The sequence below is a fragment of the Mustela putorius genome, unplaced genomic scaffold, assembly GCF_011764305.1.
Source record: "Mustela putorius furo isolate JIRA1106 unplaced genomic scaffold, ASM1176430v1.1 tig00000224_pilon_pilon_pilon, whole genome shotgun sequence".
In the NCBI taxonomy this organism is placed as follows: Eukaryota; Metazoa; Chordata; class Mammalia; order Carnivora; family Mustelidae; genus Mustela; species Mustela putorius.
In genome coordinates, this window is record NW_025421321.1 from 29,843,823 (window position 1) to 29,856,794 (window position 12,972).

Sequence of the window (12,972 nt, forward strand, 5' to 3'; positions counted from 1 at the left end):
TTGAAGATTGTTGAATGTGGATTAGTCTGAATTAGTCTGAATGGTTGCTTGTTTATATTCATGTTAATATGAGTAACATGAATAATATTTTCATGTTAACATGAAACATTTTGGATGAGAAATCTACAAAGGGGGTGCTATGTTGTTTTCAAAATAACCCTTCAGGAGACATGGGATATTAGTGTTTTCCATTGGCAATATTAATTGGCATTCTGTTACAAAGAAAAACTTTCCCTTTTTTCCTTTCCCCATTAAAAAAACAATACCACTGTAGACCCATGGATTTTTATATTCAGTGTACTCTAACTAGTCCATTACTGGCATTATTATTTTGATGTGCAGATTGACCCAGATTTGACCAATGCAGGCCCTTTCCGCCTGCTTCCTATGTCCTTTTGATACGCTTCTGTCTTCCTTGGGGCACTTCTTTACTTTCTGACACAGCAAAGTGTTCAGGACTTACTTGTACTTTTCTTGCCCCAGCTCTGAAATCAGTTTTTTCTAAGGAGCCCTTGTTCCTTTCAGTGGAGAATGGTATTTTCATTGTCTTTTTGACATATTCTCTTAAATATATCAAAAGCACCTCAACTAGAATATGGCCCAAACCCTGACTTTTCCATGATAGTACTTCTTTCTTCTCAGTGGGTCTTCCAATGTGCCTTATCTCAGTGGTTGCTGTAAAAGCCCCCAGACACGAGTATCATCCTCACACCCCTCACCCAGGCACACACATTGAATTCATTAACAGGTACTTCCTAAATAGTTCCTGAATCTGTACACTGCTCTTATTGATCTCCATCATCACACTACCCATAGTCCAAATGTAGGCTGCCACAATAAACCCCTGACTGTCTTCCTGCATCAACTCTCTTTGTACCTCTTCCCCCCAGCTCTGTCCTCCACTTTAGCCAAGGTGACTTTCTTAAAAATTAATTTATTTGGAGTGATCTTTTCAAATACAAATCTGACTGTCATATTCCCATTTAAAACATTTTAATGGCTTTATGTGGCTCTTGGAATAAGGGCAGTATTCCTTATTGGCCCACAAGGTTCACAGGGTCTGCTTGTATTTGTAACCTTCATCCTGTGCTCTCCTTGAAGTCCATACTCCAGTCCCAGAGGCCTTCCTCTAGTTTCCTGTGCTCACAAGACTCTTCTGTAGGGGCCTTTGCTTGTTCTGTTCCTTCTGCCTGAAGTCTTTACTCTCCTCTTCCCCTCCTAGTTCATCTCTGTTTATGTTAAGTACCACTTTGTACAGTAAGCTTCTCTGTCCTTCCTGAACTGATCAACTCTCTCCTGTCATAGGTTTCTATGACATAGTGTATGTCTCCTTTAATAAAACTTGTCATGGTTTCAATTTAGCATTTTTTGCATGTGATTATTTAATATTGATCTGTCTGCTTCACTAGGCAAGAGGTCAGCAAAATTTCTCTGTTAAGAGCCAGATAATAAATATTTTAGGCTTTGCAGACCATATGGTTGCTGTTGCATCTGCTCATTTCTGTTGTAGCATGAAAGCACACATAGACAATGTGTAAACAGATCAGCTTGTTTGTGTTCCAAAAAATCTTTATTTAGAAAAACAGGTGGTGGGCCGAGTATGGTCCATGGGCCACAGTTTGCAAACCTCTGCATTAGACTAAGCTCCATGAGGAGAGGGATTGTAATGCCCATTATTTTCTCGAGTTTTTGGTACAGAGCAGGAATCCCAAAATTTGTGGAATGACTGAATCATGAATGAATGAATAATAGTTTCAGATAATCTTCATGATCCTTGGTTTCCTTGTGTCAGAATTTCAAAAATCTCTCATTTCTAATATTCTATGAATAGCAGTCAAATACAATTTTTCAGATGAAACAAAATTAAGTAGTGTATAAATATAGTAAAATAAATAATTCTTTAAAATCTTTCATCAAAGAAAAAGTGAGAACCAACGTGTGAATCTTTCAAAGAAGTAGAATACTTTTGAGGAAGAGGATTATGGGTTTCAGGGTTTCAAAAAAGGATTATGAATTCAAGATTTATTTTTTAATTATTGGAGGCAAAGGAAAGAAATGCCAAAGATACTTTAGGAGCTAACAAAATGACAAGTATGGTGAAGGTGCAGAGCATAAACATAAGGCCCTGTGAGCATGGAGAGGAGCAAACGAGGCAGGCAGCCTCCCGTTGCCTAAGTGCCATGTGAAGTTTGAACAAATAGTAATGTTATTATAACCAAGTTTTGCTTCCTTATTCACACCCACCCAGCTTTAATGATGTCATGGTTTTTCCATGTGGGAACAAGTATGACTGGTGGTGGTAGGGGAGTTCCCCCTACCATCATCTGTGCTAAAGATATGCAAATTAGTAATATTTGTAGCTTTTGAGAAGTTTTCCATAAATGACATTTTGAAACTTTTGCTAAATATTATCGTTCATATTAAACATCTTTCTAATTTAAAAGAAAACATTTCAGTGCTTTCTTATGAATGATTATTATAACTTCATGTAATATAGCATAAAACACATTCCACTGCTACTAGTAGTGGAGTCAGGGCTCAAAAATCAAACATCCGTGGAATAGATCAGGTGTAAGAGGACTAGCAGGCACTGTAGTAAATTGAAGAGCCTTGATTAAACGGGCCGCAGGTGATCGGCTCCATCGAGGTGCTCCTGTACTCTGCTGTGTCCAGACCTTTAGAATGTTCAAGAGAAGCCAGAAATCAAGATGTTCATATGCAATTACTGGATTGTTAAATGATAGTAGAGTGTGTGCTTTTTTTTAATACAGGCAACACTTTTATGGGCTCAGCAAAACATACTAGTGGGCCTCCTTTTACAACTTTTTTGCTTGGGAGGTCAATTTTACGTTCCTGTTAATGTTCATCTGTTTTGGTGTATTTGATATAGGCATAGAATGTACCCTTGATTTTTGCAGTATTTTTTGGTAAAACTTCATTTATATGCCCTTGTGTTTAACTATAATACAGTTTGAAAGCTCTGTTTTCCTTTTAGTTTTCAAAATTTGGGTATTCGTTGTGTGAAGAAAAAAGAAGTAAAAGAAGCTATTACTTCAAGAATAAGGGCAGGAATCAATCCTTTCAATGGTAAGTAATGTCTGAGAGAATTATTTCTGTTATTTGCATATTGACCTATTTGTGCAAATTAATTCTGTTTGTGTCTTGAACTTGTGCTTTAGAAGCTGTTCTTAAGTTTTGTGATCACTCTTCTGCTTGCTGACAGATACCTGTATCTGAAGAATGAAGAAAATTAAAAACCTTTCATAGTGTTGGGGAAAAAAAATTCTCTGACAAACAAGGCTTTCTGGTATCCATGGAGAGGGACATTGTATTCTATAAGAAAATCTCACAAATGTTCTGATTTCTTTTTGAATGTGGCCTTCCATTTGCCACTCCAGCAGACAGTATACATTACCTTCTCTGCATGTGGTTATTTAAATCAGGTCATACTCAACAGCGAAATTTAAATTAATCCCAGTGTGGAAGAAGACATATAGAAATAGTAGAAGCTATACAAAATACCTTCATAGTATATTAGTGTATAAGGCTAGGTATTTACTGGTTAGTGGGTTTTGTCGAGGATAGTGTGATCTGGTGTAGCGCCTGGCAATTGTGAGCACTCTGTGTTGTTTGAGGAGATGAATAATTACACCAGGCTTAATGCTGGACCCACACTAGGGTAGTGTCCACTGTAATATCTTCTGCAGCTACTTCAATAGGCATAATGCAGGAACTGAACAACTATAACATTTTCAAAGAACAGATCTCTTAAATAGATTTAAGATCTCCTCATATTGTTGGTTTGTGTTTTTCCTGGATATATAAAAATAAATTAAGGGTTATGAAGATAATTTAAGGAATATGTTCATAACCAAGTACTGTGTTTTTATGAACCATAATGTCTGCATCTCTTCTCCCTAGGTCTTTATTTTTTATACTGCTTAGTATAATGCTCTAAACAAATCAGCTTGTTTGTGTTCCAAAAAATCTTTATTTAGAAAAACAGGTGGTGGGCCTTCTTCCCCTTCAGTTTTCCTCATCAGAGCAGATGACTGTTAATTTTGGTGTGTATTTTTCTAGAATTTCCTTTATACATGTATATCTGTCTCCCTAGTTTAGGAGCTTAGCATCTCATAGTTTTTACAGTGGAGACTACTGTAGTGTAGGATGCCAGCATTTAGCTTGGTGTAGTCATTCATTTGTTCAAACAATACAGAGTGCTTACAGTTGTTATCCAGCAAAACCTACGAAACAGTAAATATCCAGCTGTATACACAACTATATGCATGTATTTTTTTATATAAATAGAACCATGCTACACTGCTGCTGCTTTTTTCTTTTCACATAGGAATAGATCTTAAATATTTTGCCATGTTACTACTTATAAATCTATTTTACTTTTTAACAGAGTGCTCTACTGTTTGGATAGACCAGTTTATTTAACTAGCCATCTGTAATGAACATTTAGGTTATTTTCATTTTATTTTAAAAAACTCCACTGAACATATATACATGGAGTTCTTGTGTGATTATTTCCTTAGGATAAATGTTGGGGTTTTGTTTTGTTTTTTGTTTTTGTTTTTTATTTAAGTCCTCTCTACATGGGGATCAAACTCATGACCCCGAGATCTAGGATTGCTTGCTCTTCAGACTGAGTCAGCCAGGCACCCCTAGGATAAATATTCAAAAGTGGAAAATTTCTGTGTTAGGAATATACCCATTTTCATCGCTAAAGTAAAACCCCAAACTTATAAAGAGTCCATCTAAGTCCAGATGTAGTATAAATAAGGGATCATGTAGTATAAAATGAGAATATCATAAATAATAGTTACCATGTATTAAGTATTTTTTTTGTGTCAAGGAGTAAATGTTAAGTATTTTATGTATGCTATATATTTAGTCATTACAGCAGCACTGCTTTATAGAAGAGAATCCTAAAGCTTTGGTTATGTAATTTTCCTAAATTATGTAGCAAGTACAGGTGGCAGAGCTAGAGTTCAAGTCTCGGTCTCCTGACTCCAGTGGAAAAGGCATTCAGAAAGGAAGATGCAGGAGTCAAGAAGCAGATGGACCCTCTAGAAGATTTTTAGGTTTTTTGTTTTTTACCAATCCAGAACCAGGCATGATGTTAATAATAATCATATAGCACTTAGAATAGTTCTTAGTACAAAACAGGTGCTTTGCATATTTTATTTTACTTAAAAAAAATTTTTTAAGTTTATTTCTTTCTTTATTTAAGTAATCTCTACCCCCAGTATGGGGCTCAAACTCACAACCCCGAGATCAAGAGTTGCATGCTCTTCCAACTGAGCCAGCCAGGCGTCCCTTATTTCATTTAATTCTTACAGCAACCTATGAGATAGGGTCTATTGTTATCTCCATTTTGAAAATAAGGAAGTGAAGGCACAGAAAAGTTAAGTAATTTTCTCAATCATAGAACTGGTAAGTGGTGGTGCTGGGATTTGAACACAGGGAACCTAGCTACCAGGCTTATGATCTCTCTACTGAGCTACCTAGGTGGATTTAGGTTTAGGGAAGGGAGCAGTCCTGCCAGTTGGGCCGTCACAGTATTTGTGGTTTTGGTTGTTGTGTTGTTTTTTGTAACATCCATTTCTTCCCCATAACCCTTTTGGTCTCTCTAGTTGAAGGACTATCTCACAATTTGAGTTGCGGAATCCACCGGACCCTGTTAGAGTAATCTTAGAACAGTGCTTTTAGCATATTATTCTGATTAAGAATTTGGAATGACTCCTTTAAAAGTTTAAAAACTAAATGGCCCTAAATTGAAAGTCTTAGACATGTAACTCCAACATATCTTTCCTGCCTTCTCTTCCACTAGTCCTCTTCATAAACCCCTCAGTGTTCCCGCAAATCTCTATTGTTCACCCTACCCTAACCATCTCTCAGTCCATTTCCATTTTCCAGAGGAATGTAAGCCTACATCATTTGTAGCCTGAAGCCTGGACTGTTGTTAGCCCCTAAACCTGTGGTCCTGCCTCTGTTTTTTATCATCTTCCAAACACTTTATACACTGCATGCAAAAATATCCTTCTAAAGCCAGTAGGAATCACTTCAGAGCTCTACTTACCATCATTCAGCACACCTAACTTATAGTAATAAACAACAAAATTTTACAAATTGCAGGTTATATAAAACAGAAAAGGGAGAATATAAATCTATATGCAAGAATATAAATGTATATATATAAATTACCATCATCCCCATTTTATAGATGAGAAACAGATTTTATTTTTCTTTTTAAGATTTTATTTATGTATTTGACAGACAGAGATCACAAGTAGGCAGAGAGAGAGGGGGAAGCAGGCTCTCTGCTGAGTAGAGAGCCCGATGCGGGGCTCTATCCCAGGGCTCTGGGATCATGACCTGAGCTGAAGGCACAGGCTTAACCCACTGAGCCACCCAGGTTCCCCAAAGTAAGAATCATTTTTAATAGTCTTTGTATTTTCACATGATATTTGATCTCTAGAAACCAGACTGTCACATGTGATAGCATCAGTCTATGGATCAGAATTTGTAGATCCTATTCTGCTAAGCATTTCCAATTCCATTGGCTTTGTTTTCTTTTTTAAAACCCAGGAGAACTGAGAAACTCCTTTGTTTCTATATATCATAAATATATATCACAAAAACCAAGTCAGATGGTTTCTTACAGTACAGCAGAAATCTGTACATGAAGTGATACAGCCATGAAAAAGTATCAATTTAGCTCTGACAAATTTCTAGGTTAAGTGGTAGAATGTGAACTTGCAGATCCCAAAAATAAAATAAACAATCAAAGAAAGGATAATTCTACCTCTGAGTTCAGGTTATTTAAATCAGTTTTTAGTGTTTTGAGTTTTTTTAGAGAAATTAGATTTTGTTTTGCTTAGATGTACATTTTAGGTTTTATTTCAACATTCTAGGAAAACAATAACATATAACAATCTATTTCTATTATGGAAACTACATAAGAATAGAGAATGAGGCCTACTCTAACCATCTATTTATATTTATAACCTCTTGCCCCCAATTAAGGATTCCCAAGCTCCTTACATTGCTGATACTCCCCCTTAGCACTTTTCATTATCTAATAAATTATATAATACACTTATCTAGTAAATTTGTTAATTGTTGGTCTTTCTTCACAAAAATATAAGCTCCTCAAAGGCAGGAATTTCTGTCTGTTTTATACACTAACTTACCAAAAGCACCTAGAACAAGCTAGGACTATAATGACTAAATGAGATAAAAACCTGTTGAAGGAATGAATGCACATAAGTAGTTAAGATGTGTAACCTACTGCACAGAAGTAGAAGACTTTTATCTCAAGACACTTAGTCATGAAGATATTTAATATAAATACACTATTTAGGTACCAAAGTGAAATATAACTCAGTTTCATCATAGATCCTGTCCACAATGAGCATGAAATGCATCTCAGAAGACAACTGATGCATTAAATGATGCAACAGATGTCACAAACTTTTCATGACCAATTGCTGATCTGGTATCTTTCAGTTCTTTTTTTTTTTTTTTTAAAGATTTTACTTATTTATTTGACAGAGATTACAAGTAGTCAGAGAGGCAGGCAGAGAGAGAGGAGGAGGCAGGCTCCCCACTGAGCAGGGAGCCTGATGTGGGGCTCGATCCCAGGACCCTGGGATCATGACCTGAGCCGAAGGCAGAGGCTTTAACCCACTGAGCCACCCAGACGCCCCCTTTCAGTTCATTCTTAACTCCTAAGGTATAGCTCCTTCAGGGCCCAATCAGAGTATTGGGCATTTACCAGATCTCCCCTCTTCAGTAGAACCTGAACACTTTTATTTTTCCTCTATAGGCTATTGAGAATTTATCTCAACTTCACATTTTGTTAATGACATCCTACAAAATTGGCAGGCTCTATCTAGAAAAAAAGAGGTCTCTTACGAACTTACCTCTCTGGGTTTTTGTGATATTGGGATTTATAATAAATATATGTTTGCTCTTCACCCCCATTCCCGGCAAAGAACTCATAAAACTCTTGCTAAGTGATAACAGCAAAAAACCTGAAAGGAGTATCTTTTGTTATTTGTAATAAGCCCCTTTCAGCCACACCTGTTATGTCATATTATGATAATGATACCAACACCTACATCGCAGGTGTATATTTTGACCTATTTGAACAGATAAGTTCTTGTAGATGCCTTAAAATGCTTGGTTTAAGAATATTTGGGAATATTTTAAATGTTGTGATAGCTGCTGAGACTGTGAGCATAGTTTAAATAAAAAGTCAAAATCAAAATTCTACTGTCATTTTGTTACTGCCTGTAAGACTAAAGAATTTGGGTTTTAACAGTGTTTCAAATTTAGTATTTCAAATTTTAATACTTTCTGAAAAATGAAAGTTTTCACATAATTGTGTATTTTATGCTTTTAAAAAATATGACTCTGTTATGATTTATTCCTACGGCTTATATTATTTGAAAATGTGGTTAATGTTTTCTTTTAGAACCAGATTTCTTTTCAGATATCAATTTAACAAACTGTCATCACATTATATCTGTCATAAAGGTTTTTATATTTTTTCAGAACTGCAAATTTTTCCTGCTATAGCATTTTTTGTTTGTTTTTTTAAAGCAAACCTAATTTGGACATAAAATTTTTTTATGGAAACTGCTAGCTACCTTATATCATCTATTATCTTCTTAATATTTAATCCCTAAGATACTATTCTGAAATTTAGTAGATATTTCTGTATATGTCACCTTTATACAAAACGTGTAAACATGTAAAATTTTCTAATTAGAGTTCAGTTTTCAAGAGCATGGGTTCAGGATTCACTGACTTCTTAGTATGACTTCCTTCTCTGCCACTTCCTATCTGTGGAACTTCAGAGAAGTAATTTCACCTCTTTAAAATCTGTTTCTTGGGGCACCTAGGTGGTTCAGTGGGTTGAAGCCTCTGCCTTCTGATTAGCTCATGATCCCAGGGTCCTGGGATCGAGCCCCGCATCGGGCTCTCTGCTCAGCAGGGAGCCTGCTTCCCCCCTTCTCTCTGCCTACTTGTGATCTCTGTCTGTCAAATACATAAATAAAATCTTTAAAAAAAAATCTGTTTCTCATCTATAAAATGGGGATGATGGTAATTTTTATACACATTTGCATTCTCTCATAGAGAGTTACGTTCTCCCTTTTCTGTTTTATATAACCTGTAATTTGTAAAAATTTGGTTTTTTATTACTATAAGTTAGGTGTTCTGTTCTAAATTTCAGAGGATTTAGGATAGTTACTTCCTGACCATGCACATAACTTAGTGAATAGTGTTAGTGACTACATATTATAATGATATAATGATAAAAGGCACTTTTGAGATTGTATACTGTTCTATCTTGTTAGTATAGACTGCAGGCTACTTAGGGTTATTGAGTATGTTGGGCAGGGAGGAGGACCTAGCAGGATTTTAGTTCTATGTGACTATTTTACATCCTTAAAAAAAATGTACTATTTAGTCCCAGAACAGCAGGTGTTTGATACCGAAGATTGTGACCTCAATGTGGTGAGATTATGTTTTCAAGTTTTCCTCCCTGATGAACATGGTAATTTGACAATGGCTCTACCTCCTGTTGTCTCTAACCCAATTTATGACAACCGTAAGTACTTTATTTTCTTCTATTTGTAGTATTAGCTTTTTTTTTTTAGTTTAATTTTATTAAGTATTTTGGCAGTTAGAGAAAGAGTATGTTCATTATAAGAAAAATTCAAGCATTACTGAAATAGCAAGAAGAAGACATCTTTGATCTCCTCCTCCAAAGACAATCACTATCCCTAGGTACATATTTCACCAGTTTCTTTATATATAAAAATACATCATCACTGTCATTCATACAATATACTTTTGGCAACATAAAAAAAATCATCATAGATTCTTTTTAAAAAATTTTTTTCTCTTAGCAATGTATCTTGAGCCTTTTTCCCTTTTGGGTGCCTTGTTCTCTTCAGTAGCTGCGTTATTTACTTATATGGCTCTATCACAATTTTATTAACTCATTACCCTATTATAATACATTTGGTTTGTTTCCTTCTTAATTTTTTTCCTCTAACAAATTGTACTTCAGTAAATAATATTTGCACAAAATATATGCATATTTTGTGCAGATATGTCTCTAGCATAATTTTACAGAGGTAGAAATATTGGCAAATGCTAGATCAAAGGATATGGATATTTGTAGTTTTAAAAGATTATGAAATTTCCCTCAAAGTTTTTGTGTGCACGTGTGTGTGTATTTGCTCTTATGTATGCATTCATTCATGGTATATTACTGCCTGTTTTGCATATAGTAACATAGTGGAACATAGGTCTATAAAGGTGGATCAGATTATCCTCATCATGGAGAACTTTGAATTGCCAGGGAGGGTTACTGAAATTATATTCCTAATAGAAAGCACAAAACTGCATTGCTATAGGCTTATAGTTAAGATTTGAGAGATTAATCTGGTAACAGTGTATGAATGGATTGAAAGAATCAGATTTAAGTGGAGGATCTATCATTGCTGAGAAATGAAGTCACAAGGCTGTAAACCAGGTTGGGAGTGTAGTTAGAAAGGAAAAGTACAGCTGTAAAGGATTAATGTAGTGTCCTCAATTTATGTATACACTAAAGCTTTTATCTGTCTTGTAAATTGTTTCCCTAGAATTCTCACCATGAAAAAGGAATAAAAAATATTACTAATGCAGAAACCCATTAAAACAATCCTTTATATTTAGGTGCTCCTAATACTGCAGAATTAAGGATTTGTCGTGTAAACAAGAACTGCGGAAGTGTCAGAGGCGGCGATGAAATATTTCTACTATGTGATAAAGTTCAGAAAGGTACTTATTTGTCTCATTGAATTTAGAATATACAGATCTAATACCATGATAAATTCACTGTAAATTGAAAATAATCTTAAATTGAAAGTGCAGTTAATACATCTAATGTACCAAACACCATAGTTTAGCTTAGTGTACCTTAAACATGCCCTTACATTAGCCTGCAATTGGGTAAAATGACCTAACACAAAGTCTACTTTAATAATAAAGTGTTGAATAACTTACATAATTTATTGAAAACTGAAAGTACTGAAAGTGAAAATCAGAACAGTTGTGAGTGTATCTGTTGTTTACCCTCCTGGTCATGTAGCTCATGAGGCTTGCTGCCACTGCCCAGCATCTTCAGAGTGTCATACAGCCTATCCCTAGCCTGGATTTTGATTTTGATCTTTATCAAAATCTGAAATACATGTTCTACTGAATGCATATCACTGTCACACCATAATCAAGTCAAAAAATTGTGAAGTTGAACCATGATCAATTAGGGGCCGTCTATATTTTAGATTAATAGATGGATTTTGTTTTCCATTGCTATTCCTTTGCTTTCGTGTTCACTAGATGATATAGAAGTTCGGTTTGTATTGAACGACTGGGAAGCAAAAGGTATCTTTTCACAAGCTGATGTACACCGTCAAGTAGCCATTGTTTTTAAGACTCCACCATATTGCAGAGCGATAACAGAACCAGTGACAGTAAAAATGCAGTTGCGGAGACCTTCTGACCAGGAAGTTAGTGAATCTATGGATTTTAGATATCTGCCAGATGAAAAAGGTATGACTTCTTGGTGGTCATATTTCTTAAAGTTAGTTCTCTTGTAAGATATATTTGGATACAGTAAGGTTTATTCATAATTTACATTTTATTTCCTGGAAGTTTTCATTTTTTTTTTTAATCAATTGATTTTTCTGCTCTTTGCCTCTCTTTCTTTGGAAAGGAATCTAGAATAATTTCAGAGTATCTGAACTGTTTATCAAAATTTATTGTATATTTGAAGTTCTGTTTTTGTCCTTATTGTGCCCTTTTTATAGTTGAAAAGCTTGCCATTCAGAGTGGTCTCCATTTTGGTTTTGTCCTTATCTGCCCTTATTGCATTAGTTGATATTGTTGCCTTATAGGTGTTATAAGAAAACAAGATGAGTATTATACCCTTTACTACTGACTTGGGACACATTCTGCAACACTTACTAAATCCAGATTGTATACATTTGTTTAACGCACCTTATGGGAATACAATACCTATTTATTTGTTAAAGGAGAAACAGCATAAACCTATGATGATTCACATGCTTTCCTGGTTTCTTTTTAACTAGATACTTATGGCAATAAAGCAAAGAAACAAAAAACAACTCTACTTTTCCAGAAATTGTGGCAAGATTGTGGTAAGAGTACTTTGGATTGATTTGTATTTAAATAGATTTTGGGTTTTTTGCTTTATTCAGTTTTCCAAATTTTAACTGATGTTCTTTTTTAAATTGCTTAATAATGGAAAAACTTTATCCCAGCAGTTAATTTTCCTGAAAGACCTAGACCTGTTACCCTAGGATCAACTGGAGAAGGAAGATTCATCAAAAAAGGTATTTTATCCTACAGAGTATTCCTTATGGTCAAAAGACCAGTGCTTTGCCCAATATATTGGAATTCCATTCTTAGGAATAAAAACTGCTTCTTTGCTATTTTCCATGCCCACAACTTTTTTCATGCTTTGAATATTAAATGAATTGATCTCCTCCACTTCTTAAGGTCCTCTTGGAAACTATGATTATGTTTTTGGGATTTATTGTTTGAGAAATTACATTTGTTCATATGGTGGTAATTTTATTTAATTACAGTATGTCATGGAAGAAATGGTTTGGATCTGGCGAGTTGCCTATCTTTAAAAATAAAGCTTCACTGGAACACAGCCATGCTCATTTGATTACATATTGTCTATGGCTACTTTTTTTTGCATGATAGTGGCAGAATTGTGTAGTTCCAACAGAGGCTGTATGGCCCACAGACCATAAAATATTCAGCCCTTTACAGAAAAAAAAAAAGTTGTGAACCTCTGGTTTAAATCATTGAACCAGGGTTATTTAACTAGAAGTCTCTTCTTCCCTTTATATTCTTAAACCTGTGCTTTTTAGT

General features: G+C 35.1%; 1 protein-coding gene across 3 annotated transcripts in view; it reads left to right on the forward strand.

Annotated features, from left to right (window-relative positions):
- Positions 1-12,972, forward strand: part of REL (REL proto-oncogene, NF-kB subunit) — a 31,805-nt gene that overhangs the window by 12,497 nt on the left and 6,336 nt on the right. For 2 of the 3 annotated variants that reach the window (XM_004742013.3, XM_045077873.1), the window contains exons 4-9: positions 2,996-3,087; positions 9,488-9,628; positions 10,744-10,848; positions 11,407-11,619; positions 12,159-12,227; positions 12,351-12,422. In XM_004742013.3, the coding sequence (XP_004742070.1) occupies positions 2,996-3,087; positions 9,488-9,628; positions 10,744-10,848; positions 11,407-11,619; positions 12,159-12,227; positions 12,351-12,422 (692 nt within the window). The remainder of the gene's footprint in view (positions 1-2,995; positions 3,088-9,487; positions 9,629-10,743; positions 10,849-11,406; positions 11,620-12,158; positions 12,228-12,350; positions 12,423-12,972) is intronic. The other variant, XM_004742012.3, reaches the window with a different exon arrangement.